Source organism: Danio rerio, chromosome 2 (genome assembly GCF_052040795.2).
Source record: "Danio rerio strain M-AB ecotype USA chromosome 2, GRCz13ab, whole genome shotgun sequence".
Taxonomy (NCBI): domain Eukaryota; kingdom Metazoa; phylum Chordata; class Actinopteri; order Cypriniformes; family Danionidae; genus Danio; species Danio rerio.
Window position 1 is genome coordinate 41170414 of NC_141022.1, and position 27697 is coordinate 41198110.

Below are 27697 nucleotides of genomic sequence, written 5' to 3' on the forward strand. Positions count from 1 at the left end.
TAATATAACGATAATTTATTTTACAGATTAAAAACATTAGTTCCATTCAAATATGCAGCCAGGAAGCAGTAAACGTTACATACATACTGTACATACAACTGTGCTCCTGCTTTCTGTTTTACCACAGATTTACCACTTAAGTAGCACTGTCTTTATTATAGCAATACACCATAATTCAAATAAAAAATTATACATAAAGCGTTGATATGATATTAACAATACACTGATTAAAACTGGACTATTATAGAGATGTTGTCATCCAGGTCGACTGTCCATGTGTGACCCCATCTGAAAGGATCTGATGTCCTCACCAATGAATTCAGTTACTATGGAGAAAGAAAAACTGGGTCAGAAATAGTTCTGTTTATGACCATAATATAATTATTAGCAACACAAAACAGTTTTTAGCTTATCAGTAGCATCGTAACTCTCAGAATATAACGACATACATAATATCACATTTAACAAATGATAATCATATTTAATTTAAATCATAAGAGTTAAATGAATCACTATGTATTATTATTTGTTATTTGAAACTCAGAGGTCAGTACAATTTTTAAAGGGTTATGGAAAAAGCATTTAATGTGCAACAAGGCACCATAAATAAATACAAAAAAACAATAATATTTTCAAATATTTTTATCAAAAATTACACAGTTTAAAAGTCATCCCTCCAATCTCAAGTCTCACATGATTTCTCAGAAATCACTGTAATATGCTAGTTTATTACTTAATAAAGATATCACATAATCAATGTTTTCAGCAATTGTGGTGCTTATCTTTTTTTTTTTAACATTTTAAATAATTATTTCTGAATCTTTAATACAAAGAAAGCTCAAAGAACATCTTTTAAATTATTTAAAATATTATATAATTATTTATAAATATTATATAATTAGCGTATAATTGTATAACATTTATTGTATAAAATATAATAAATTATTGTTGCATTCATCCTAAAATAAGAATTGATTTCTCAATACTAGCAATACACCATAATTCAATTTATACAACAGTTTTGACTGGTTCTTGAATCTGATTGGCTGATGGCCGTGTGATATTCTGCAAATAGCAGCAGCCTCTTCCCCCTTCATCCTTGTGTATTACTCCTCCCGCATACAGTGACAAGAAGAGGACACTCTACAGTTTCACAAATATTGCTGCTGTTGTAATGTACTTTGGAGATTTTTTTAGTCATCTGGATTGCAACTATGTAGTTTATTTATAAGGATAGTGCCTATTTTATAATATTTACAATTTTACAGCATCAGATACAGTGCAAGCGGTGCCATCACCCTTTCTTAGCAGACCAAAGAAAGTGACGGTTGACGTTCCGCCACAAGATGGCGACAGGGACCACATAATAAGTCCTTAGGGGAGAAAAACAGCATTTTCTCAGCGTAAATTTCAAACTACAGCTGAACAAATCATTTTAATCAAATTTACACCACAGAATTTGGTAGTGTTTGCTTTGTTATTATTGTGAAATTCAGATTACGACTGAGAAATACTGGGAAATCTCTCTAGATTAATGATATTTCATGCCGTTCAGTCTTATAATCTTAAAATGTGAGCAAAAATGACCGGTTTTGTCACCACTTTAGACATTACGCTAGAGAATCAGTCAAATACTAGCTCCAAAGGGATGACACGATTATGCTGTCAAACTGTTGTATAAGCGCAATATTACACTCGTTGCTGTGGTATATGGTTGTTTAACATCACTGGTGGGACACTAGTGGCGATATACAACCACATCGCACTGCTATTGGTGTGAAATTGCCAACACAGGCTCATTCCGAAAATGTAGTCTCGTGGACGTTTCTGGAGACCGTGAATTACATAGCTGGAGGTACGTATGGCTGCATTTCATTTTTTAAGCGAACGCTATGAGGGGGTATGACGGCGTTTATTTGGCGCTTACCGGCTGACCGTTTTACCGCAGACTGTTTGAGTCGGGCAGTTCCAGAAATCAGGTAAGACTAACACAAAATCCAAAAAATAAAATGATATAAAAAATAATAAAACAATAAAATTGGTTGGGTTTAGGGAAGGAGGAGGGTGGGTCAGTCGATTGGCCGGTCGCCCAGTCAATCATTCAGTCATTCTATCAGTCGACAGCGGCCTCCGGTGGGTTTACGCGAGAACAACGTGGGTGCAAACGGCACTTGCGAGAGGCATTTGAGATGGGAAAAAGCGAACACTGCGGCCTCTCGCGGATTTGCGAAAACAAAAACTGCAAAAATACGTAGCTCCCGGGACGTATTTTGCTGTCTTTAGAAAAATCCGCTGGACTACATTTTCAGAATGAGCCTGGGTTGGATATTGGTCACAATCTGGCTTTTGCTTCACCCTAATACCTGGCTTTTTCTTGTATTAAGAAAAAATATGGCACAATATTTAGCATAATATCTCACAACATCTGCATTACTTTATTTGAGGTCTTAATTTTTACATTTTCCAAAATGAAATGTTACAAAATTCTAATTTGAACAAGTTATTGCTTTCAAGCCATAAAATGAAATTAATCAGCTATCAGCTAATAATTACACCCACCTTCCTCTAGTGTGATGTGCTCCATTGGTGAAGGCCTTGTAAAATCCGGGGCTCCCTCCAGCTTCAACCCCGGACTGACATCTCTTTCAGCCAGCCGCATTTGATGCTCCCAGCTTTCAAACTGGGCATACGGAGGTGGGCAGAGTTCCTGATAATGGCTGGTGTGTGACGGAGGCGATGAGCACATATCCTGCGGGCAGGGACAGTGTGGATACGAGGAGTGATTAAGAGGAGGAAGAGGTGAGGTGGAGATGGGACTGCCGGCAGGGAACGGACTCAGAGAGCAGGAGTGTGAAGGAGAAGGCGAAGACGACAAATAAGGAGAGTCCAGCCATGGAGAAGGAGACGGAGATGGGGAAAGAGGCTGCGAGGTTCTTGGATACATGGGAGGAAGCAGCTCCGTGAAGCCCAGCTCCAGGCTCTCAAAACTGGGGTGGCGTTCGGTCAGGGCGCATCGGCCTCCACCGTCCTCTGTAGCCTCTGGTTTATGGTAATAGTCCTCCTGGTAGGCGTGTGAGGAGTAAGAGTACTCGTTGGGATACGGAGGAAGGTGGAAGGACATGCTCCTGTCATCTGCCGATAGATCTGACCTCATGTCCACAACACTGCCACTACCCATAGGGCAAAGCGTCACGCCATCCAGAGACAAGATGGAGGGACGAGACAGGAGGGGATCTTCTTCTTTGAACATGACTGGAGGAAAACACAGAGGCCAAGATAGGATGAGACTGACTATAGCACATAAAGGGATAGTTTACTTAAACAGATGGTTCACTAAGATATCACATTTTAAGCTTTAGTTGATGTGTAATGTAGCTGTGTACGCTTAAAGTTCAATACAAAAGGAGACATTGGCTTTTACAGAGTTAGCTTAGTACAGCATACAGCGAACGAAGTTTGAGGACTACAAAAAATACATCCAGGCTAGTGAGATAACAAATGCTTCAGGTTACGTGCATTCACTATGCGCATACACCCCACACAGCGAAGGGGTGTAGCCAGAGGTGCTGTAAAGTTATAGCAGAGAAAGCTAAAATGCTAACCATTCGTTCATTCATTCAGTCATTTTTGTCTGCTTTTTCGAGGCCGGGTAGCGGGGGCAGCAGTCTTAGGAGAGAACCCCAGATTTCCCTCTCCCCAGACACTTCCTCCAGCTCCTCCGGGGGGATCCTGAGGCGTTCCCAGGCCAGCCGAGAGACATAGTCCCTCCAGCGTGTCCTGGGTCTTTCCCGAGGCCTCCTCCCGGTGGGACATGCCTGGAACACCTCCCTAGGCAGGCTTCCAGGAGGCATCCAAAACAGATGCCCGAGCCACCTCAGCTGACTTCTCTCGATGTGGAGGAGCAGTGGCTCTACTCCAAGCTCCTCACCCTATCTATAAGAGTGCGCCCGGCCACCCTTCGAAGGAAACTCATTTCGGCCGCTTGTATCTGAGATCTTGTCCTTTCGGTCATGACCCAAAGCTCATGACCATAGGTGAGAGTAGAAACGAGTAAAATGCTAACCAAACGTTGATATTTCCACCGAGCTCGTACTGTTTCGGTATTTGGGCTTCAAAGGATACGACACAGAGAACTGCTTACAATTTATTTTTAATTATGTTCTAGAGCAGTGGTAGGGAACCTACGGCTCTCGAGCCACATGTGGCTCTTTGACCAAAAATACGTGGCTCTCCAGTTGTATTCCTTCAATAATATTTCATATTTTAAAAAAATTACCGTCAATAGAAATCAGTTTCTTATCGAAATTACAATTACAATTCCCTCTTTATTGGAATTTTTACAGCAAAATGAATAAAAACTCTGTTAACAATAAAAGGACGTTCTTTCTTCATTCATGGACTTGCATAACGTAATCCTTCATTTTCGTTTATGTTTGAGTTGTGCTTGGACATAAATTATGGTTTTGTTTAAACCTGTATTATTTATAGTACTAATAAAGTAGCAAATGCAGTTTTAAAGAGGCATTTTGATATATATATATATATATATATATATATATATATATATATATATATATATATATATATATATTCCAGAATCTATATCAGTTCAGTGCTGAATTCGGCTAAAAACTGTGAGCCACAACCTGTAAGTATTTTTATTTGTTAAAATTTATCTATGACATGCACAGTGTTTAGCGTTAACGGTATGTTGTAGCAAAAAAAATACAGGATAGCTCGCCTAACTCGTGTTGTAGCAGAAAAATCAATCAAAGCTCAAACGGGTCACTGTATATTACAGAAAAATAACTTAATTCGAGCATCAGATAACAATAAAAATAAACAGGTTCTCGTGTCACATGCGTCTACAGACTGTTCTCACACACACATTCATACATATGGCAATTTTCTCACTTAAAGGAGCCACACATTCTTTTCACTTGTTACAGACACTTGTCAGGAGGTTCAACCTTTTTATTTTCTGTCTGATTAAGGCTCAAACTGAAAGGGCTAACAGCTACTCTGACTGACATTATTTACACAGCAAAGGCAAAGTACGTGCTAGTGGAGGCGTAACTTTTCCTGGTGACGTGGAGCCGATCCGCAAATCACAGCACATTATGTTAGCTGACCAATCAGAGCCTCTTGTGGGCGGGCCTAGAACTAGGAAATATGACAGTCGTTCTCATGTTAGCTGAGTAGCTGTATACAATCAAAGTAAGATATATGAAAAAAAAACATGATTTTTTATAAATTAAGCATGAGCACACATTACTTTGCATCTTATAAACACAACCAGGCCTCAAAATTACACTCTGGACCACCCCTTTAAGATTGAAAATTAATAGTTTTCAGTGATGAAATGTTTTGTTTTGGTGTGTGTTGTGGTTGGTAAACTCAAAAAAGATTATTTTGCTGTTTGTTTAAACTACTTAATTAAAATAAGTTGAAAATTTAGTTTTTTGGAATGGCAAATTCATTATTTTATGTTCAGTCCGCTTAAATTTGTAAAAACAATTAAGTTAACTTAATCTTTTTGATTGGTGTTGGGACAACATCAAGGAATTGTGTGGGACCATGCATTTCTGTCTACAGTGTAGGATGATTTGAATGTTTTTTGAAAGAAGTCTCTTATGCTTATTATCATAAGTTCCAGTCATTTGTTTAAAAATATAGTTAAAGCTAATGTAATATTCAAATATTTGATTGCACATTAAAATAAAGATTTTCTTATGGTATACCATTTAAAATGTAAAGTATTCATGTTTTAAGAAATTACAGCTAGTTTATGATTCTAGTATGTTGATCTGGTGCTTTAGAACAGGGGTTCTCAAACATTTCAGTCCCCCAAAATAACAACGCCAGTTGCTTGTGACTGCAATATTCTCAGAGGTGGGTATACTTTAAATATACAAATGTTGCACACACAACAATAGGCCAATATGGACACAAACATAAGAACTGCAACAGTCTAACAACCATGTAATTTTTTTATAGTCATTTATTAATTAGTGAAATTTAATATTAACTTTACCAAATGAGACTGGTAGGCACAATGATTACAGCACAAGTCTATTATTGGTTTAATTTTGGAGACCACCACTTCGAGATCAACCTCCATGTTCAGTTGTTGTCTGTATTTATTTTTAATGTAAAAGAGTGCCATAAAGGTGCTAGAAAATCAATCTAATGCAGCTGATAATGTTAATTGTTTAATAAAATTTGTTTGACTTTTGGAAATCACAAAGTTTTGAGAAATTTGATGCACTCTTAATAATTAAAAAAATATATTAAAAAACTGTTTTAAAATAGTACCTCTGTTTTTAGATTATGAACAAGAACTTATTTAATCAAAGGGAATGCAAAAAAAATGTATTGCTAACAGTAAAAATTGTCTCAAGTAAAGCAACACAACAAAACAGAACAGCTGTCTATGTAACACTCACTGGGCAGAAATTTAAAACAGTGTGTGCTACTCCTTTTCCTCTTCCCATTGGACACGTACAGGCAGACAGAAACTGGGTGGCTCAATGAAAGGTCATTGTAGGCTGGCACTCGCACACACAGCAAATTCTGGACCAGAAGAAAATTCAGAGATTCAGTTTCAGTACATTTATTCACATTTATCCACAGAACAGACCTTTTTTATTGATTTACCCTATAATATTGCTTGATATTGAGGATTTACTGATACTGATTTACCTCATTGCTTTTGTCCCTGTCCACATGAGCCTCCTCCTCCCACTGGACTTTGCCATCTAGTAATCAAAAATATATTAGATGCAATGTCTACATTGATTCTGGGATGTTAAACTTTACCATCACATCATTTTATTCATTCATTTTCTTCTGGGCTTAGTCCATTTTTAATAGTCGCCACAATAGAATGAACCACCAACTTATCCATGGGAAACACCCATGCACTCTTATTCATACACTAGGACAATTTAGCTTACCCAATTAACCCATAGCGCATGTCTCAGGACCTGTGGGGGAAACTGGAGCACCCAGAGGAAACCCACACGAACACAGGGAGAACATGCAAATTCCACACAGAAATGCCAACTTGATCCAGCCGAGTCTCGAACCAGCAACCTTCGTCTCCCCACATCATTTTATCTTTTGTAATATATTTTTTAAAAATGTGCCAATATGTTGTCTTATTATTTGGTGCTTGGTTTCTTATTATTGTCAAACTTTTGTAATAGATAAAATACATTTACAATTTATTGCAAGATTTAAAACAAGTTTCAGGTGTCCCCAGAAATGTGCTTGTAAAAGTTTCAGTGTGAAAATCATATCTTATATCACATATAATTTATTCATGCTGTGTCTATCCATTTTTGGTGGACACAATAATTTGTTATAGTATTTATTATTACTTTATTATTATTGTCTCTGTTTTCTCTCTTAGTTTTTATTGATTTTTTCACACTTAAAATTTGTATTTATTAGTTTTTTATTATTATTATTATTACCCCTGTAACTCTACTTTTATTTAACACCAATAACACAATTCTTTGACAAAATATGAGGAAAGTATTTACTGTTTTTATTTCCCCATTTTTGCTATCCTTATATTCATTGAACTTTTGCATCCTACATAATGTTATGTAGATTCCTAATAAAGATACTTATTAAACAAAAGGTTGCAGTAATGTAGATTTATAATACCTGATCCTCTCTCCATGAAGAAAACCCTGGAGGTGGGTAGAAAGTTGGTTCCACCTAGAAGCAGCTCCTCACCTCCCTCTGCTGAACAGGAAGTTAGACTGACAGACTCCACTACAGGAAGCTCCTGTGCAGAGCGTTGTGCTGCATGCAATAAAACAAGTGTAATTAAGAAAACTCTGCGTATTAATACATACAAGGATCACTAATAAATAGCAATATTTTGACAAAAATTGTGCTTAATTTAATTTAAATTAATTTATAAGTAAATTAGTGCTGGGCAAAGGTTAATCACAATTAATCACATCTAAAATAAAAGTTTATTATATATATTTATTATGTATATGTGATACACACACGTGCATAAAAAACAAAACTATACATAACAATTTTCTATCAAAGATATTTAAATTGACATAATTTGTATCATAAATGTATATAATTAATATCTAAATATAAATACACTTTTTCTCAAATAAATGCAAGCATGTGTATATTTGTTACAGTTACCGGAGTGAACTACAACTCCCAGTATCCACCTCGCACACACCAGTTTCTGTTACCCACTGATTACACACACACAGCCAGAGGATTATTATTTACTGATTAGATGAACTTTATAAACAGCACACACACACACACACACACACTTCAGTACTGAGTCTTGTCAATCTGAGCACATTGCGAAGCGTTTACTTTACCTTGTTTATCCTTGCAGTGTTTCCAATTTCTCTTGCCTACTTTTTACTTCTCCTTTGGTTTGCCTTTTATGATATTATTTGCTCCTGTGTTTGACCATTGCCTGCCTGCCTGACCATTCTTTGTTTAATAAAGATGCTTCAATTGGATCCTCAACCCTGTTGTCCACAACTGTATGTTGCAGAATTTATATACCCATAATAAATATAGACAGTACACACACATAAATTATGTCAAAACAAACTTTTATTTTGGATGCGATTAGTCGTGATTAATTTTTGCCCAGCACTAAAGAAAATATTATCTGTAAAAATTAAAGTTTAACATATTAAATCGATACTAAAAGATAAAATGCACACACTCACAGCATTCAATGGGTAAAGAGGCAACCTGCAGGGCTAAGACGCGTCCTGGTGGGACGATGGGTTGAGAAAGAGGAAGATGTGTGCGGAAAACCAATCGCACTCGAGTGTTTTTTCTCCCTACATCCGTCTCTCCTTTCCGAAGCTCAATGTCGGAGTTCCTCAGCTTCAGAATACCTGCACAGTCAATGCTGAGAGGACAACATCCATAAACCACCACTTACTGAGGCATCTATGACACACAGTACAGCCAAATATCTTACAGGGCAGTCATGTTGTTCTCTGGATTGAGCGGGATATCCAGGATTTTGGTGCCAGCCTGGATGCTTTCCTGACTAGCCGTGCCGACCATCTTGCCTGTTACTCTGCGTGGACAGCATTTGAGTTTCATGTTAAGCCATAGCAAAATACTATTGTTCAATACTGTGAAAAAAACATACAGTTTTAGCCCTCCTGAATTATTAGCCCCTTGTATATTTTTCCCCCAATTTCTGTTTAACGGAAAGAAGATTTTTTCAACATATTAAGATTTTTTTTTGATCTATGCCATGATGACAGTAAATAATATTTTACATGGTATTTTTCAAGACACTAATATTCAGCTTAAAGTGCAATTTCAAGGTACAACTAGGTTATTTAGGGTAACTAGGCAGGTTAGGGTAATAAGGCAAGATATTGTATAACATTAATAGCTTAAGGGGGCTAATAATTTTGACCTTAAAATGTTTTGTAAAAAAAATAAATCTGCTTTTATTTTAGCCAAAATAAAACAAATAAGAATTTCTCCACAAGAATTTTTTTTATCAGGAATACTATGAAAATTTCTTTGCTCCATTAAATAACCCTTGAAAAATATTTGAAAAAGAATAAATATTTCACAAGAGGGCTAAGAATTTTGTCCTCAACTGTACATATTTTACCTGTGTATTTGATAAAAAGGATGCGGACGAATTGACCTGTCATCGGCAGTTCCTACAAACACCTGTAAGGATAACGGCTGTCTCTCAGTGTAGCCCACAAGCTGGACATAGGAAAGAAAAGAGCAAAAATATGACCACCAGTTAAACTTTTTAGAGTTACTTCATAAGTGAACATGACAGCACTTTAATCCAAACTTTATTATCTCATATCATCTCAGGTTCCATGTACACATTACCAAGTTTTTACCATAAAACATACAATAAATCGATTTTCAGATACATTTCTCTCCCCGCTGGACTTATTAAATAACCTAAAATTCACCATAATAAAAGAATTTCTAATTCTGTCAGTCCTGAATATAGAAACTCTAAAACAAAGTCCTGATGGCAACAAATGAAACACAGAATACAATGAATGATCCGGTGTGCATAAGATAACACATCATTTTGGTCTAGTTTGGTTAAAACAGATATCTTGCCTGCCACTTTATTATGAGGCTACAAACCTGTTCTTATTTGACCGTACCAGGCTACAATGCAGAAAGATAAAACAGATTCAATAAATTGTTTATAAAACAGTGTTATCAAAAAGGGCAGCAAGAAGCACAGCTAGAAGGTTGCTGGTTCTGTTTCAATAAACAAAATTGGCTGTGGTGTGTGTGTAAATGTGAGAGTTTATGGGTGTTTCACACTACTGGGTTGCGGCTGGAAGGCTATCCACTGCGTAAAACATATGCTGGATAAATTGGCGGTTCATTCCGCTGTGGCAACCCCTGATTAATAAAGGGACTAAGCCAAAAAGAAAATGAATGAATGAATGAATGAATGAATGAATGTTATCAAAAAGGTACAAACTCTAAAAGTTTTCTCAGAAAAAGTCTTTGTCACACTTTTTTTTAATACATTTTGGGTGTTAGATTGGAATGTCAACTTATTGTCGATAACAATATAGATATTTATGTGTGATACTTTATTGTCCAAACAGTTGCCATGCTGGGAGAAACCCCCCTGTCATCTATCATCATGTCCTTTGTTATATTTACATTCATGACATAATAATAAGTAATGAAAGTTACCTTCACCACGGGATGGCCTCCAGGTGACGCCTTTACTGCTCCTCGACTTCCTTCAGTTTCATAGTGAGCGCGATGGTGTGGCCTGGGCTGTACTTCTATGCGCAGTTCGTACTGATCAAACTGTGATGGCAGCGGCCAGTCAAGTGGAGGCAGTGCATTAGACCTGGGGGATTAATAAAGCAGAAATGATCTGAGTGAAGACTGCAAGCAAATCAAATGTGATTTTGTGTGCACTGCATTGTGAGATATAGTATTTAGATTACATTAGTCACATTTCCTGTGTGTACAATAAGCTGCAGTTTTACTATACAAAATCATTTTGTCCTTAAGTTTAAATGAATAATTGTTACATTTAATCAATGAATTAATACTGCATTGCTAAAAGGTCACATGACAACATTGCTGCATACACACAGCACTGTTTCACAGACTTTTGCTCATACTGTTTTAAAGAGCAGGAATGATCCATTGCATAATACATAGCATGCAAGAAGCAGTTGTTTTGTATTCTGTTCTGAACAACTTCTAAATAAAATCAAAATGGAAAGCCACTAAAGTGATTTTAACCCAGAGGCTACAACTTTTTTTTTTCAATTGTTTTCAAAAGGAAAACCAGATTTTTGCAGTGTAAATATGTGCCAACCTAAAGAGAGGACTGTGAGCGCTGGCCCTGGTTCTACCCCAGCCTAGAGCAGGAGGCACAGACAGGTACTCCATCCCTAGTGCAGGGGGCTCCCTTCTCAGCTCTGGGAGAGGACATTGAGAGGTCTGAACGGAGCTCAGCTCGGGTTCAATATCTCTTGAGGACACCTGGACAGACAAAGTGATTGTGAACACCCAAAAACACAGAAAAATGTTTGTGGAAGAGAATACAGACAATACGTTTTTACATAAGAATGGACTATCAATAAGATTCAAGTAATCATATTCTAATAAGAATTAAATATTTGTTACAATAGGAAAAAATTACTATTGCAATTTAAAGGAATTGTAGACTCAGAAATTAAATAGAGCACTGTCTTTTGTTGTGATTGGCCTGTTTTTCACCAGAATTCTACTATCACAGAACAAGGAAACAATGATGTTTGAGGCTCATGATATGTCATTTCCTTGTACTGAACTCCTATTATTCAGCTATCCCTAGGGCTATATCTAGATTGCCATTCTATGGCATCTCTAGGATAAGTTTATTAAGTCTATATACAGTTGAAGTCAGAATAATTAGCCCCCCTGAATTATTAGTCCCCTGTTTACTTTTTTCCCCAATTTCTGTTTAACGGAGAGCAGATTTTCTTAACACATTTCTAATCATAATTGTTTTAATAACTCATTTCTAATAACTGATTTATTTTATCTTTGCCATGATGACAGTAAATAATATTTGACTAGATATTGTTCAAGACACTTTTGTACAGCTTAATATGACATTTAAAGGCTTAACTAGGTTAATTAGGTTAACTAGGCAGGATAAGGTAATTAGGCAAGTTATGGTATAATGATGGTTCATTGTGGTTCAACTATCGAAAAAATATACAGCTTAAATTAAATAGCTTTAATAACTTTGTCCTTAAAATGTTGTTAAAAAACTGCTTTTATTCTAGCCGAAATAAAACAAATAAGACTTTCTCTAGAAGAAAAAATATTATCAGAGATACTGTGAAAATGTCCTTGCACTGTTAAACATCATTTGGAAAATATTTAAAAAAGAAAAATAAATTAAAAGGGGGGCTAATAATTCTGACTTCAACTGTACATTGTTTTGGTACCAGGTTTCAACAGAGTTCAAGATGTATATGACTTCCTTCAGCCCCATTGCTTTAAGAGAAATTAAAAAGATAGTTGACCCAAAAACTAAAATTCTGTAATCATTTAGTCAACCTTCATTCATTCATTTCCCTTTAGCTTAGTCCCTTGATTTATCAGGGGTCACCACAGCGGAATGAACCACCAAATTGTTTAACACAGTGGATGCCCTTCCAGCTTGTTCCTTGATCCATTTATTAACATTTTCATCCAATATTCTTCAATATATCTCCTTTTGTGTTAAACAGAACAACTATATATATATATATATATATATATATATATATATATATATATATATATATATATATATATATATATAATTATTAGCCCCCCTGTTCATTTTTTCCCAATTTTTTTTTTTTAACACATTTCTTTATTTTATCTTTGCCATGACAGTACATAATATTTGACTAGATATTTTTCAAGACACTTCTATACAGCTTAAAGTGACAATTAAAGGCTTAACTGGGTTAATTAGGTTAACTAGGCAGGTTAGGGTAATTAGGCAAGTTATTGTATAACGATTTTATTCTAGCCGAAATAAAACAAATAAGACTTTCTCCAGAAGAAACAATATTATCAGACATAGTGTGAAAATGTCCTTGCTCTGTTAAACATCATTTATGAAATATTAAAAAAATAAAAATAAAACAATTCAAAGGGAGGCTACTAATTCTGACTTTAACTGTATATTTTGCCAAAAAAAAAACTCATTAGTTAGTGGAGTCATATGAATTACTTTGAATCTGCCTAAGTATGAATTTTGGACCAATATAAAAAATGCTGGGCAGTTCATTTTGACGTGGCGACCCCTGATAAATCAGGGACAAAGCCGAAGGAAAATGAATAAATGAATAACAAATGCTTTCAGTTGCATTAAATCATGTTTTCTACTAAAGTCTAAATTTCTTTCAGTTGCGAAAATAAGTCATACAGGCGAATTATGACCAGTTGGTAAGGAAATAATTAGGACATTTCCGTTTTTAGATTAACTTTCTTTTAAACATTCATGCTGATTTTAAAAAGTGAATTCGTCCATGACTAAATAAAGATTTACTCACCATTAATTCACCCTCATGTGCTCCCAAGATCACAAGTTTCTCTCTTCTCTTGAACACAGCAGATAATTGTAACCACTAACATCAGGTTACCAATATTCTTCAAAATATCTGCTGTGTTCAACAGAAGAAAGAAACTCAAACAAATAGAGGGTTAGTAAATGATTACAGTATTTTCAATATCTCTTTAAAGTCCCCATTTCAAGAAATCACCTGTTCCAAAGAGGTCTTCCTGGTCTTCTGCGGGATGTTGAGCTCACAGCTTGCTGGGGCCTGAGACTGAGCTGAGGTTTCTCCTGTGTCTGGGAGAGAGGACAGGTCTTCAGAGAAGCTGCTTCTGCGGGAAGTGCTGGGGGAGGCCAGTGGCGAGTTCCTGCGCTTTTTGCCACCTGGAGAGGTGGGTCGTGAGGAGGGCGACAGGCAGAAGTGGGCAGCGGCCTCATTGAGCTCATCCTCCTCCACCAGAAGTGAATCGCAGCTTGACGCCGGACTCAGCCATCCGCGAGATGAGGAACTGGAAGCAGGGCTGGGGCTGGGGCTCAGGGAACCTGTCATGACATCACGGTATGAATCCAGCAAGGGAAGATATAGACGCTCCCTGTCCCAGCCACCACCGCTATCCCAGTAACTCCCCCCCGCAGGGCCAGATTCATCTTCAGGGGAGATAGTGGTGATCTGGATGCTAGGGCACTCAAGCACTCTTGACTCTGATACCTAAAAGAGGAACATCAGACAGTCTAATCTTCATTCTGGGAAAATGAATGGGACATCGCTGAACTACTACAGCAGTTCGGCTACCAGTGACTGTAAATACAAACAGACAGTGCATTTATATTGCTTCTGAACAGGAGAAAGTGAAAGACACAGTATGGAGGGATAACCTCTGCTATCTGAATAAGACAGCCAATCACAAACTGGTAAAGTAATTGGATCACTGAAGCTGTCTATCTAGCTGCTATAAAAAAGTCCTATTCACACTAGCTTATGTTTTATTTCTGCTCTGTCTGTTTTTATGTGTATATATTTGTATGGTTTTATGACTTTTATCCTATAATGTTGTTGTAAAGCACTTTGTGACCTTTGCTCTTAAAAGGTGCCATAGAAATAAATATTATTTACTGATATGCGCACTGGAAAAATAGTTTGTCTTTGCATTATTTTTAACATAATTTGAGAATAAGAAAACAAACAGCTGTAATACAAACTAACTGGTTGTTTCAAATATAAAATTTGAATATATATAACTTTGAATAAGTATAAAGACTGGCTGCAGTACAACTAATCTACTCTATGAATGAAACATACATTAGTGTTGTATTTTCATGTATAACTGACTAATGAGTTTTTAGTGAATCGAAAACAAAACTTTTCATATCTGTAGTTAAATAAAGTTTGTTTGTTTCTTTATATTAAATATTAATGAATAAAATAATGACATTATGAAACTAAATGACCACATTTACCACACTGTTTGTTCAGAAATGTTGCTAAGCATATAATAATTACAATTACGGGTTAGCATTTATGCTATTTCTAAAAAGTGAAAGTCAATAAAAGTCACCAACAACCAACATTCCGCTCTCCCTTGTGAAGCCAATATAGAAGTAACTGAAACTGCAGTTCATCGACTCGCCTTTGGGGTCTGGCTCCAGAAACTCCAGATTTTCGCTGACTGCAATGGTGAATTGGCCAATTTTACAGCTGATAAAAACATGTTTACAACATGGTACAAAAGTTTTGGTGCATAAAGCTAATATTACCCTTCATGACAACTGTGAGGGGGTGAATTTTATTATTACTCATGCGTTTTGTTTATATTATTTCTGCATAATTAAGGGTGTGGCCACTTGTGACAGCTAGGCCTCGCTGGTTGCAGTCACTTCACCTCAGTCGATTCCGACTGATTAGCCGCTGAACTCAGAATATATATCGTATTTTTGTTTTGTTTTATGTAGCTTTACACAGTCAGTTGCCTTTTGGAATTATTTCTTACAATTATCAGATGATATGACATGCTGTGTGCACTAAATTGTGCTCACAAATCATTTAAGTGGCTTCCATTTCCCAGCTGAGTGAAATTATATACTCATACCATATCTCTAAATGTATTTGTTTTATTTAAGATAATTTATCATTTATATTTTCTTTAGAACCTGAATGCTCTCCAGAATCTGACAGACTGATTAGCTGAAAGCTACAGAACAGTCATCTGAAACATTGTCATACAGCATTTACTAACACAGTCTATATTTGAAGTATTTGAAAGTAATTCACATTTTCCTCCTGTAGAAAAACGTCATAAGAACAATGTTTAGGGGCTCAATGCATTATAACAGTGTTTTTAAAATATTCAACACTTAATTGAATTAGTACACAACCAAGCACATGTGGTCAGAACACAAATGAGTAGCGGGTAATAAAGTATTAAGCGTTTCTTCCAAAGAAAAGACTGTCTAAGCAAAATGCTAGCAGGTGTCTGTAGCTCCACTCACGCCCCGCCTCTTTGCCCTTGTTTGGTTTCCCCTGTGGGTGCGATGACGCGCGAATAAAATGACGACAGTTGCCCACATCTACTTGTAGCTTCATTTGCGCTTTTCAGAAACCTATGGGTGACGTCACAGATACTACGTCCATATCTTTTACAGTCTATGGTTTTACCAGATTTGTAAAGTACATAAAAATTAATTTTAACTTTCCTTATTTTTAATTTGACAACAAAACCACATTTCTACTTTGCAAATATTTTACAGTGAAAGTATTAAAATGATTGTTAACGGAACCATCAGAGATTCAGAATATGAAATGTAAACCAGAATCATTACAATCTAATATAATTTTAATAAAACAGAGCATTTATAGAAAAATGACTTGATTTTATCCATCAGAACATGCTTTTTTCTTTGTAATAATTTACAGATGAGCAACGTACAATGAGGCTGAAAACGTGTATTAAATAAATAGATTCGGTTTTGATTTCATGTTAACTTGAAATGAGAAAAGATTCATAAATTTAACTCTAAAATGTATCTACAAACCTTCTGTGCCAAAAAATACGCATAACAGCCCATGGCAACCAGTTCTGTTCACAATAAACATTGCTGGGCAACAAAAAATGAACTTCTGAAATTAAAACCAGACATCTGGATTTATTTGACCATCATTAATCGCAATGTGTAACACGATCATTATATCTGGATGTTCTTAAAAATCTGCAATTCAGGAAAATGTGCTTCCCACCTGTATGGATCTTGCTGGTAGACTCTCATAAGTCCCACTGAACTCCCTGACTAATGCCCGTCTCGGGGGTGGCGAATGCATGCCTGCTCTGCGCCCGGCTGATGGTGTGGGCAAAGGGATGCCCACAGGTTGCCCACAGATATCCTGAGTATCTGTAACAAAAAAGTATTATTGTAAAGCTTTCTGAGCTGCAAGCATATGCGTATAGGATAAACAATAGCTGAAACGTGAGACACGAGGCCTCTCTTTGGAAAACCATAACAAACACAGGGAAGCCTTTGTGGAGACGTCATTTATTATTTCCACAAGTACACACAGACTTGTTTACTTCAGAATGCATGCACAAGGTTTTCCAAATGGGGTGATTTCTGAAACGTAACAAACTGCCTGACTACAATCTCCAAACTGATCCAAAACATTAGCATAGCAATAACAGACTGCACACAAATGAACACAAAGATTGTTATTTAAAATGGGCAGAAAAAACACGCAGCAACTATACAACATCATCTCCTTTATCAACTTAATTTTTCAGCTTTTTACAAACTAGTATTGTTTTTTTTTTTTAACAATTCAGTGCTTTTTTAATTTTGAAGTGTTTTAATTAAAATACAATATTTTTTCATCTTTTAAATTATTTTTATTCTCAACTTTTTTTTGTGGTAATTGCATTCATTGTTTTAATTAATGTTGCATTATTAATTTAATTCCTTTGTATGTAAAGCACTTTGAATGTGTATGAATGTAAGTCATAGTGTATGAAATGTAAGTATATATCCATTTACCAGCCACTTTATTAGCTACACCTTATTAGTACTAGGTTGGACCATCTTTTGCCTTTAGAACTGCCCAAATCCTTCATGGCATATATTCAACAAGGTATGGGAAACATTTAGCGATTTTGATCCATATTGATATGAAAGCATCACGCAGTCGCTGCAGATTTGTCAGCTGCACATTCATGATGCGAATCCCACGTTCCACCACATCCCAAAGGTGCTCTACAGGATTGAGATCTCGTGACTGTGGAGGCCATTTGAGTACAGTGAACTTATTGTCATGTTCAAAAAAACAGTCTAAGATGATTTGCGCTTTATGACATGGCGCATTATCCTACTGGAAGGAGCCATGAGAAGATGGGTACACTGTGGACATAAGAGGGTGGACATGGTCAGCAACAATACTCAAATAGGCTGTGGCGATGACACGATGCTCAATTACTAATGGGCCCAATATGTGTCAAAAAATATCCCCCACACCATTACACCACCATCAGCAGCCTGAACCGTTGATACAAGGCAGGATGGATCCATGCTTTCATGTTGTTGATGCCAAATTCTGACCCTACCATCTGAATGTTGCAACAGAAATTGAGATTTTTCGGACCATTCACTGTAAACTCTAGGGATGGTTGTACGTGAAAATGCCAGCAGGTGAGCATTTTCTAATATACTCAGACCAGTCTCTCTGGCACCAACAAACATGCCACATTTAAAGTCACTTAAATAACCTTTCTTCCCCAATCTGATGCTCGATTTGAACTGAAGCAGATTGTCTTGACCATGTCTCCATGCCTTTTTATTATAAAGACCATGTCTATATTGCCTTATTTCACTAAGAATGCAAGGAAGTTAAATAATCATAGTATCCATATATCAACATATATTTCAATAATTTTATTAATCTTATAAAATTAATAAATACGCTTTAATTAAAATGTACAACATATATTACTTGTTTACAAAAACCTAAATATTCCTTTCAAATAAACTTATCATTCATTCATTTTCTTGTCGGCTTAGTCCCTTTATTAATCTGGAGTCGCCACAGCGGAATGAACTGCCAACTTATGCAGCAAGTTTTTACACAGTGGATGACCTTCCAGCCGCAACCCATCTCTGGGAAACATCCACACACACATTCACACACACACTCATACACTATGGACATTTTAGCCAACCAAATTCACCTGTACCGCATGTCTTTGGACCGTAGGGGAAACCAGAGCACCTGGAGGAAACCCACGCGAAGGGAGGGAGAACATGCAAACTCCACACAGAAACGCCAACTGAGCCGAGGTTCTAACCAGCGACCCAGCGACCTTCTTGCTATGAGGCGACAGCACTACCTACTGCGCCACTGCTTTGCCCTAAACTTATCATGCTGGAATCTTTTACTCTATTATTGTGTTAAGCTATGGCTGCCATGGTAAATATCTGCAGGGGTAACTCAAAAGTTGCCCCATCATTCAGCAGGTTCAAATATTTACAGCTGTTAACATGATGATGTGATAAGTAAATATTAAAAATATGGCATCGCTTAAGAATATAGTAAACATCTGAAGAAAGCACTTGTGGTAAAAGGCACCGAAGTGATGTGGTGTAGACGGAAACCTGTGGTGCATCATGTTTCTACAAGTTAACGCCAGCATGAAGGGCGGAGGATGGGTGTACAGCAGAATGTGTGCCAGGAGGGGGAAATGGGCAGAGGAAAGGAGGGAATATTGGAGGGAGGTATCTAAATGCATGCTCAGTAAACAGAGATTGAGGGTTCGGGTCCAGATGGCAGCTGTTAACTCTGCTCACACGCACAGCTGATTAAAAACACATTGCGCTGTGCTCCACACTTACCCATAAAAACACGCACACTTCAGCGGATAAAACTTACAAGTTACATGGGCAGCGAGTCAGACTACATGAGCATTTAAGCATTCTTTAGAGAAAAGTCATGTTGTGCTCCTTCCTAAAAGACATTCAGTCAATTAAAATATGGCCATGAGAAATGCAGATGTCTATTTTAAATTCTTATAAAATTGCTCAGAAATTCAGTAAGTTCTTACAAATTTTTTAGACATGTAATCATTAAATTATTGTTTTTTTTTTGTTCCCTATATTATAGGTTTCAATATATTTTTAATGCACTGACCCCGTTCATAACAAACGTTTTAGTTTGATTTAATAAATAAAATACAAGTATTATTGTGTTAAAATGACTGAAATACGTTCCTTTTGGATACACTGGTGTTCACAACTTATGTATAATCTATATTAATTTATATATATATATATATATATATATATATATATATATATATATATATATATATATATAGTACTTTTTATAAAAGTTAAAATATGTGATTTTTAAGATAAATGGAATGGCCTGAACACAGCCCTAAAGTTTATTAGTATGTGATTTTTTCGCCACGTGACAAATAATAGATTCAAGGATGTTGCTAATTTGCCAGATTTATGAATAATTTTAAAATGAAATTTTTGACTGCATATTTTATAGAAATAATAAGAATAATCAAACTATAAAGAAAATTGACCATTCTTTTCTAACTAGAAAGTATTAATTCAGAAACTGAAAACCTATTCATAATAGAAAACGTGGACTAAGATATTGAGTTTTGCTTTGTTTTGTCTTGAATGTACATTTTATCGTCATTTGCCCTTTTTAAAGTGTTTATATTTAGTTGTTAATATATTCGATAGGTCTAAAATTATGAATGGAAATTATACATCCTAAGAGAGTTAAGATAAAGCATCCTGTTACAAATTAATCGATTGCTTAAAAGAGAAGACAAAAGCTCCAATTTATCAGTTATTCTTCACAGGTTAAGGGACCTTAAACACTGAACCAGCATCAAAGGCACCATCCCAAAATACACATCTTTGCCACACTGACTCTCCATCTTTGAGCGGATCTCAATCTCATACCGGCAGACTCCTGGTTGCTGTGCCCGCTCTCGGTGTCCTCTGGGCCGCAGCGGCTCTGGCGCGGCGGATCCTCCTCGAACACAAGCTTAAACTCGAACTCTCCCTCCTCCCATCCCGAGCCCGGCGCGGCCCCCATCTCTCACGCCGAGAAAAGTACAACCGAGACCGGCCGCAGATAAATCACTGCCTCTCTCGCACTTCTCAGTATCTTCTCCGTGTAAAACTCCTGCGAGTCATAGAAGCTTTTCCAGAAAGTCACCGCGCACGATCCGCTTTTCTCCGTCGTGCGTCCTGCTTGTATCGCACTGCACTGTTAAAAGTTATCCTCAAATCGAAGATGCACATTTGCATGGGTCGTTGTCGTATCTGCTCATCGCTCTTGCAGTTTATCAGTTGCTCATCTCTTGATCTAAAGTTTTTCTTCCAGTAAGTTAGATTCGCTTGAGATTTCCGTGACAGTGGATTATTAACTTCATCTCACGAACTTCCATCGTCCAAGTTGTGAAGTCCTCAAACGTTCAAGGTAAAAAAAAGATCCTTTAAAACCGCATTCATACCATAACTCCTCCGCCGTCATAGAGTAAAAAAAGTTTTATCAAGTTTTTTTCGTCCTTTACCCTTAATTGCCTTCGGGCGGGTTCATCAGAACCGTTACTCTCTTTCTATTGGCTATTAGACCTGTCAATCAACAAACCCCCTCTCTCAGTTTTACAAGCCTGCTCCGCTGCAAAAAGTGTGTTTATTGGAAAGTGAGTACAACTGCATATTTTAAGATGAGGCATAACTTTATGATGCCCACAGTCCTTTTTAAAGCAGAAACACATTCTCCTCTGTCCAAAAAGAATTCCCTGGACAGGCACCAGAAAAAGCCTTGTCTGGCAGACAGGTTCTGAGAAAGACATATTTCATTCCTTTTCCACATGCTTAGCTAACTCAACATCGTGGCTATTTTTGATTCAGACAAGACACTGATGCTGAAGGACGATCCATCTGTGACGCCATAACGACAGTCGTTCTCTCTCTCTTCCCATCAGACTTTCCCCTTCTTCGTACCTCCCCTTCCTTCTCCCCAACTCTTTATCCCAGATCTCCCTCCCCTTGTAAGATCTGTTTCTCATTATCCTCTGTAGTCTGCACTCTGTCTGAGACGGGAGACGAAAAAACTTAAATAAACATGTTCTCTCTCTCGCCCTCTTTCTCCTGCTCCCTTACAATTCTCACAATAATTATTATCTTTTGTCTTCATTATAAAGCTTGATGGCTGGAAGTGAGCTCTGCGTGGCATAGAGCTGATTATTCATCAGTGCTGGAATTGCATTCCCATTTAATTTAGTGATAGCCATCATTCTGAAAGTCAATCGAGCATATGAAGAATATGAGACTTTAAAAATATAATAAAAGGAGTAGTTTAACCACAGGGCTTGATTGTGATGCGGCTCATTTCATTTAGTTATATAAATATCATACACACACAGCAAAATCCTCTTAAGTAAAATGTACTCAGTTTAGATCGTATTTGCTCCTTCTCTAAATTAAGTTAAAGTTACTCAAGTTAATGAGACAAATTATTAATTAGGTGATTGTTGAGCACTGATGATGATGAACCCCTGTTGTAAATAAACAAACACAGAAGAGAAACACAAAACTACAACTGACATCAGTCACAGCCTTAGATGAAATCAGCTGAAATATAACACATAGAATCTCTCAAAATCTCAGCAGAAGATCATTAAGCAACTCCACAAACAGCAGCTTTACTTATTACCAACCTGTTTGCTGTTAAAGAGGGACCAAAGACTCTCTAAACTGAGTAAATATTACTCAGGAGATATTGCTAGTTGCCTTTTTAAGCTGAATCAAATTAACCTTGTGAGTACATTGAACTTATGCTATGTTAAACTGACTTAAAACAGCTTTAGAAAATTAAGTTTGGAACATGATTACCTTAGTTTAATGAGTTACAATGAACTAAAAACATATGTTGTCATGACTAATTGACTATATATATGTTTTAAAGTGTGGTTATGCATGGGGTTCTCATCAGAAGAAATCTGTAACATCCAGTTTACTATTAAAAGTGCACTTCCTATATAAGACATTAAAATGTCCCAATTATATATGGGTGAAATCCTTTTAAATATCCTCAGAAATGCTTGTCCTGAAGTCCTGACAACATATGTTTTTAGGTCACTGTAACTCATGGAACTAAGTTAATCATGTTCTAACTTAATTTTAAAAGTTACGCAAGTCAGATTAACAAAATATAAGTTCAATATACTCATAAGGTTAATTTGATTCAGCTTAAAAGTTTAAGGCAAGCTGGATTTTTCACAGTGTAGAAACATGAACAATTTCAATCGCTATAATAAAGGTTTCATATACTGTTACCGACCACATTGCAACAAAAAAATTGATCTAATGACTTTTTTTTTTCGAATAATACATTTTTTGGGGGGGGGGGGGGGGGGGTCACCTTTGTGGGATAGGAAAGTAGCAAGTATTGACTGGAATAGTGGGGAACAGCTAGAGGGGAAGGATCAGCATAGGATTGCGAGGCGGGAATCTAACTTGGGTCACTGTGAGCACCGGAGGGCATGTGTCAACACACTAACCACTAACCCACTGGTGCCGACATCAATTTTTGAAATGAAATTGATCAAAATTATATAGCAAAATTATCACCATCTCATTCTTAACTACTCATGAACTCATTAATGGTATTTAAACGTAACAGTTATGCACGTGCATCTTGTACATGTTTAGAGTGAAAAACAATGGAAAAGTGTTCTGTCTACATCAAAATGAACAGTTTAAATACAGGGAGTTCAAGAATGAGTAGTTAAGAATGAAGTAATAATAATGTGCCCCTCCAAGTAAAGTGATGACTAGGGCCAGACAGAATCTGCTGACTTTTTTTTGCTATTTCTATGTTTTTATTTAACGTATACAATGCAAATCCATTAAGATCCACTTATTTAGTAAACAAAGCAAGTCTCTCATATAATATATCTACTAAAAGACAGAAATATTACTTTACAAACTGTATTGTGAATAAATCATATGAACATTTTTATATTAGTCATAAATATTACTTGAATTATTTTAAAAGCTGAATACATATAAATGTGCACACATTTACACAAGTAAATAAATAGACTTGATGGGCAAAAAATCTGCGGAATTCTGAGCATGCATCATGTGGGTCTAGAGATGACTTAAAGATACAATAACAGGTTATGCGTTCATGTTGGTTACATTTAGCGTAAACTAAAGTGTTAAGCAGTGTATTAGCAAGATATTAAGATTATTCACACTTGAACTCATGTTGTAGTTAAAGTTTGTTCGTCTTTATAACATGCCTTAACACTAAAAGGCTGCATAATATGGGAAAAACGTGACATTGTCGTATTTTTTTTCTCTGCGATATATATTCCAATATAAAGACGACTTAAATTGCTCTATTTGCTAAGTCGTTACTTTAAATTGATTGGAATGATTTTGTAGGGGAGTGAAATATAAATATATGTTTAATGTAATTTATTATATAAATACAATAAACAAAGAATAGCCGTAAATAAACAGAATGAAACACAATGGAGCAAATATTACAGTGTAATAAATACATACTTTATGGCCTAGATCTCAAACTGGATTCCTGGAGGGCCGCAGCTCTGCACAGTTTTAATACAACCCTAATCAAACACAGCTGATCCAACTCATCTCATCAAGACTACTAGAGACTATTAAGCAGGTGTGAGTTGGAGGTGGTTGGAGCTAAACAATGCAGAGCTGCGGCTCTCTAGGAATTGAGTTTGAGACCAGTGCTTTATGGTTTTCTGAGGTGAGTCTAACAGTATTTGGGTACAGAAAAGCAATATTCAAATGCAAAATAACACTGTATAGTCTTCATCAATTTAATAATTGAATAAAATTAATTTTTAATAAATGTATGCGCTACTAAAATGCTCACATAGTCACAGGCCGTAAAACAAGTGCAGATTATTAACTTTCACTCTATTATGCTTCAGTTCTGAATTGTCTCCACAAATCTCATGTGTTTTTACTTCTGTTTTCTGGCCAACTATTCAACTCAACGTTGCATATCCTGTGATGTGACTATTACGGATGTACACATTGTGAAATCCACAAATGATATATTGTGCAGCCCTACTTAACACTTCATTAATAAAGTAACATTTAATTTACATACTTCATTATTGTTCATCTAGTGTTATTGAAAAGTGTTACATTTATATTTATGGGAGAATGTTGCCATCCTGTGGACAACAAAAACAGCTACTGTAGTATGTTTAGTTCCCACACAGCCTCCAACCACGTCATGATGACATATATGCAAATTTGAGTAACTGTACACATCATGCATATCAATGATCGTGCTGCTGGCTTTGGTGCTCCACTGAACCCGGTCATGAGAGATTGGAGAAGCTTATGTTACTCATGGGAAACAGGTCACTGAGTAATGACCCAGAGGTCAGAAATAAGGAAGTGTATTTTCTCGCTAGGTTTTCCTCTCCCCCTCTCTCTTATTCACAGAGAGTTTCTCATGTATAATAGTAGCTTCCAAAAAGAGGCATTTTTAGGAACGTCATCTTTGATAATGATATGACTCATGCAGTGAGTGTTTGTAATTCCAATTCCCTATTCACTGACTACTACTATTAAAAAGGGTCCCAAAAGGTTTGTTTTCCAGTAATGCATAAAATAATCATTTTGGGTTCCCCAAAGATATTTTCAGTGAACAATTCTGTAAAGTAAAATAGTCTAATAATCTAAATAATTATTTTTAAATAAAGAAACTTTTGAGGAATTTATAAAGGGTCACGAAACAGAAAAACACATTTTTAAATGTTGACAGTGATATATGTGCCCCACATTGCTAAAAACACTATTAAGACATGTATTCCACTAAAAAGTGAAAATTGTTTGTATTAGTGTTACTTTCAGCAAAGTCATTCTTCTGGTTTAAAAAGAAATTTTGAAGCAACTTCACGGCCATTGGCTGTCTGTACTGGCTGGTACAAAGTGATGTCATTGAGTTTTCAGCGTATCTGTTCAACATCTGTTTTGAACCAATCAGCGTGCTTTATTGTGAACAAGATGTGCATGATATAGCTTTAAAGTCGCTTCTTACCTGTTACAGTGTTCAGAGAGACGCCACGTTAAGTTGCCAACCGTACTTCAAACAAGTAGAAGAGGAAGAATTGTTAGAACACATGGGTCGTCAGTGTTGCGTTTATAAATGTGCCTCAATGAAAGTTGTGTTTCCATTCTCCCATGATTAGAGCAAAGCTTGTGTGTGGACTCACATGTGTGGATTACAGTGGTCTGCTAACACGCAACAAAAATATGTTTGTAAGCAACATTTTTTACCCAAGAGCTTTTCAAATCTGGAAATGGTGAAATCCGGATTTGCCGCTCATCTGTTTTTAAAAAAAAAAAAAAAGAGGCAGAAACAGTTTTATGATGATTGTCCGGTCTCTACAGATTTGGTAGGTGTGCGATCAGTGTTCTTTGTTTATGTTTATTCAGATGGCAAAGTTAATTAGTATCATCAGCAGTACTCTTTCAGTTTTTAAAGACATACCTTAGTCAAAATTATTTAGCTACTAAGTTGACAGTACATTAGTATCACTACAATATTATGGACTAAAATATCCTCCACTTTCACAAAGCTCTCAGATCCACTGTCAATGCTGCTCTCCGAATTACTGTCTATAGCTTGGTTTATACTTCTGCGTCAAGTGATCGGCATGATCTACAGCGCATGCAATGCACGTAGCCATGGATTTATACGTGTTACGCGTTGTTTGTGTTGCTCTGCAAAGACACTTCCGAAACGCTAGCTGGCAGTGGGTGTTTATGTTCCTCTGTGTCCAGTTTCTTTACTTGTGTTTTGTTTATTCTTAATGCTACATTAATGTTCAAGTGGCTTAAACTCTCTTATTTTGAGGCAGGAATTGGCAGGTGTGCAACAACTTTAATTATAAAGTAAACACAAAACAACAGTTTCCATCTAGAGCTCCTTCACAGGACTTCACACTGGTAAACAGTCGCTCCATCGGGCCCTCATGGCAACCAATCATAGAGCTTGCGCTACACATTGTAACATTTTTTTGAGAGCTGTGCATCAGCGTCACAATGGCAAGGGCTATGCAACCACATGCTGGAGCAAACGCGTACGCTTGACGCAGAAGTATAAATCAGCTTTATCTCCCCTGCTACTGTGTTTGTGTTGCCGCTGTGAAAATCAACCTGTGCACGTAATGAAACTCCCTTTTCTTGCGAACTCTTAGCCTCTTTCGACCACTCGACACTCCCACTTAAACAAAGCTGGACTCACCCACTTTCCTGACTTTTTCCAAATGGTGTGAAAACACCCTGCTGAGACAGAGGGGGTTCATGGCCCTTTAAGGTTGTAGATTGCAGATTTGTGTTAAACAGATTTACTTACATATAAACCTAACCTATGTATTTTTCTCTGCTCTGCTATTTAATTAGCCTACAAGCACAGTAAAATGCACAGCCTCTGAAACGGCTTCCAGTTGAATTTGTGAACTGACCGGCATTTAACATATCAAACATGAAATATTCATTGTTAACCAGTGTTTGTGCTTTTCAGCAGAAAAATCACGCAATAATCAATAACAAATACAAGCAAATTTTAACTTTTGAGACTAATATAACTTATAATGTGTGTTCCTTTCTATAATTAGGCTCAATGTTTAACATTTAGTTCATTTTGAGCACGTGTTTCCTGTATACAGTATGTAGCAGAAATGTTGCAAATTTAATGGTTTAGGTGTTTATTACTATAACTTTACCCAAAGATATGGAATATCCCTGTAGTTGTGTGCTAACTTAGCTGTGGACAAAACAATCCCACACACAATTCAGTCTCAATTAAAATCTACATTTAAGCAGTATTACTTTATTTTAACGTGGGAAAATTATTATGTAGTTAATACCTTAAAACCAGAAAGGCTGTCTTTTGGTATTTGATGATGATAGCGCTGCGCTCTTGTCCATAGCTCTTCGTTGCAGAGAAGTAAACAATCAATGATAAGTTCAGCTCTCAGCGGCAGCGCCATCTGATGGTGAAATTAATCACTATTAACAAGTAAATAG

At 36.5% G+C, this 27697-nt stretch overlaps 1 protein-coding gene across 3 annotated transcripts; it reads right to left on the reverse strand.

Moving 5' to 3' along the window:
• Positions 1 to 27646, reverse strand: nfatc4 (nuclear factor of activated T cells 4). Of its 3 annotated transcripts, XM_087241150.1 has the most exons (15): positions 27538 to 27646; positions 25943 to 25992; positions 25704 to 25748; positions 16830 to 16981; positions 13806 to 14306; positions 11372 to 11538; positions 10729 to 10891; positions 9653 to 9753; positions 8996 to 9097; positions 8736 to 8923; positions 7675 to 7815; positions 6703 to 6758; positions 6447 to 6573; positions 2560 to 3252; positions 1 to 326 (listed from the first exon to the last, which is right to left on the reverse strand). In XM_087241150.1, exons 4-15 carry the CDS (start codon positions 16908 to 16910, stop codon positions 256 to 258), a joined length of 2391 nt encoding a protein of 796 aa, XP_087097276.1. In that variant the 5' UTR covers positions 16911 to 16981; positions 25704 to 25748; positions 25943 to 25992; positions 27538 to 27646; the 3' UTR covers positions 1 to 255. The 3 variants fall into 3 exon arrangements, with proteins under 3 accessions (XP_087097276.1, XP_087097277.1, XP_087097275.1); XM_087241151.1 differs by lacking the exons at positions 25704 to 25748; positions 25943 to 25992; XM_087241149.1 differs by lacking the exons at positions 25704 to 25748; positions 25943 to 25992; positions 27538 to 27646 and adding an exon at positions 20552 to 21192.
• Positions 27647 to 27697: the final 51 nt, after the last annotated feature.

Coding starts and splice junctions, on each gene's coding strand:
- nfatc4 (XM_087241149.1), bottom strand. CDS start 20,687: ATGGGGGCCGCGCCGGGCTCGGGATGGGAGGAGGGAGAGTTCGAGTTT. Junction 14,307..16,829: donor TACCAGCAAGATCCATACAG/GTGGGAAGCACA, acceptor TTCCTCTTTTAG/GTATCAGAGTCAAGAGTGCT. Junction 8,924..8,995: donor GAGAACAACATGACTGCCCT/GTAAGATATTTG, acceptor TTGTCCTCTCAG/CATTGACTGTGCAGGTATTC.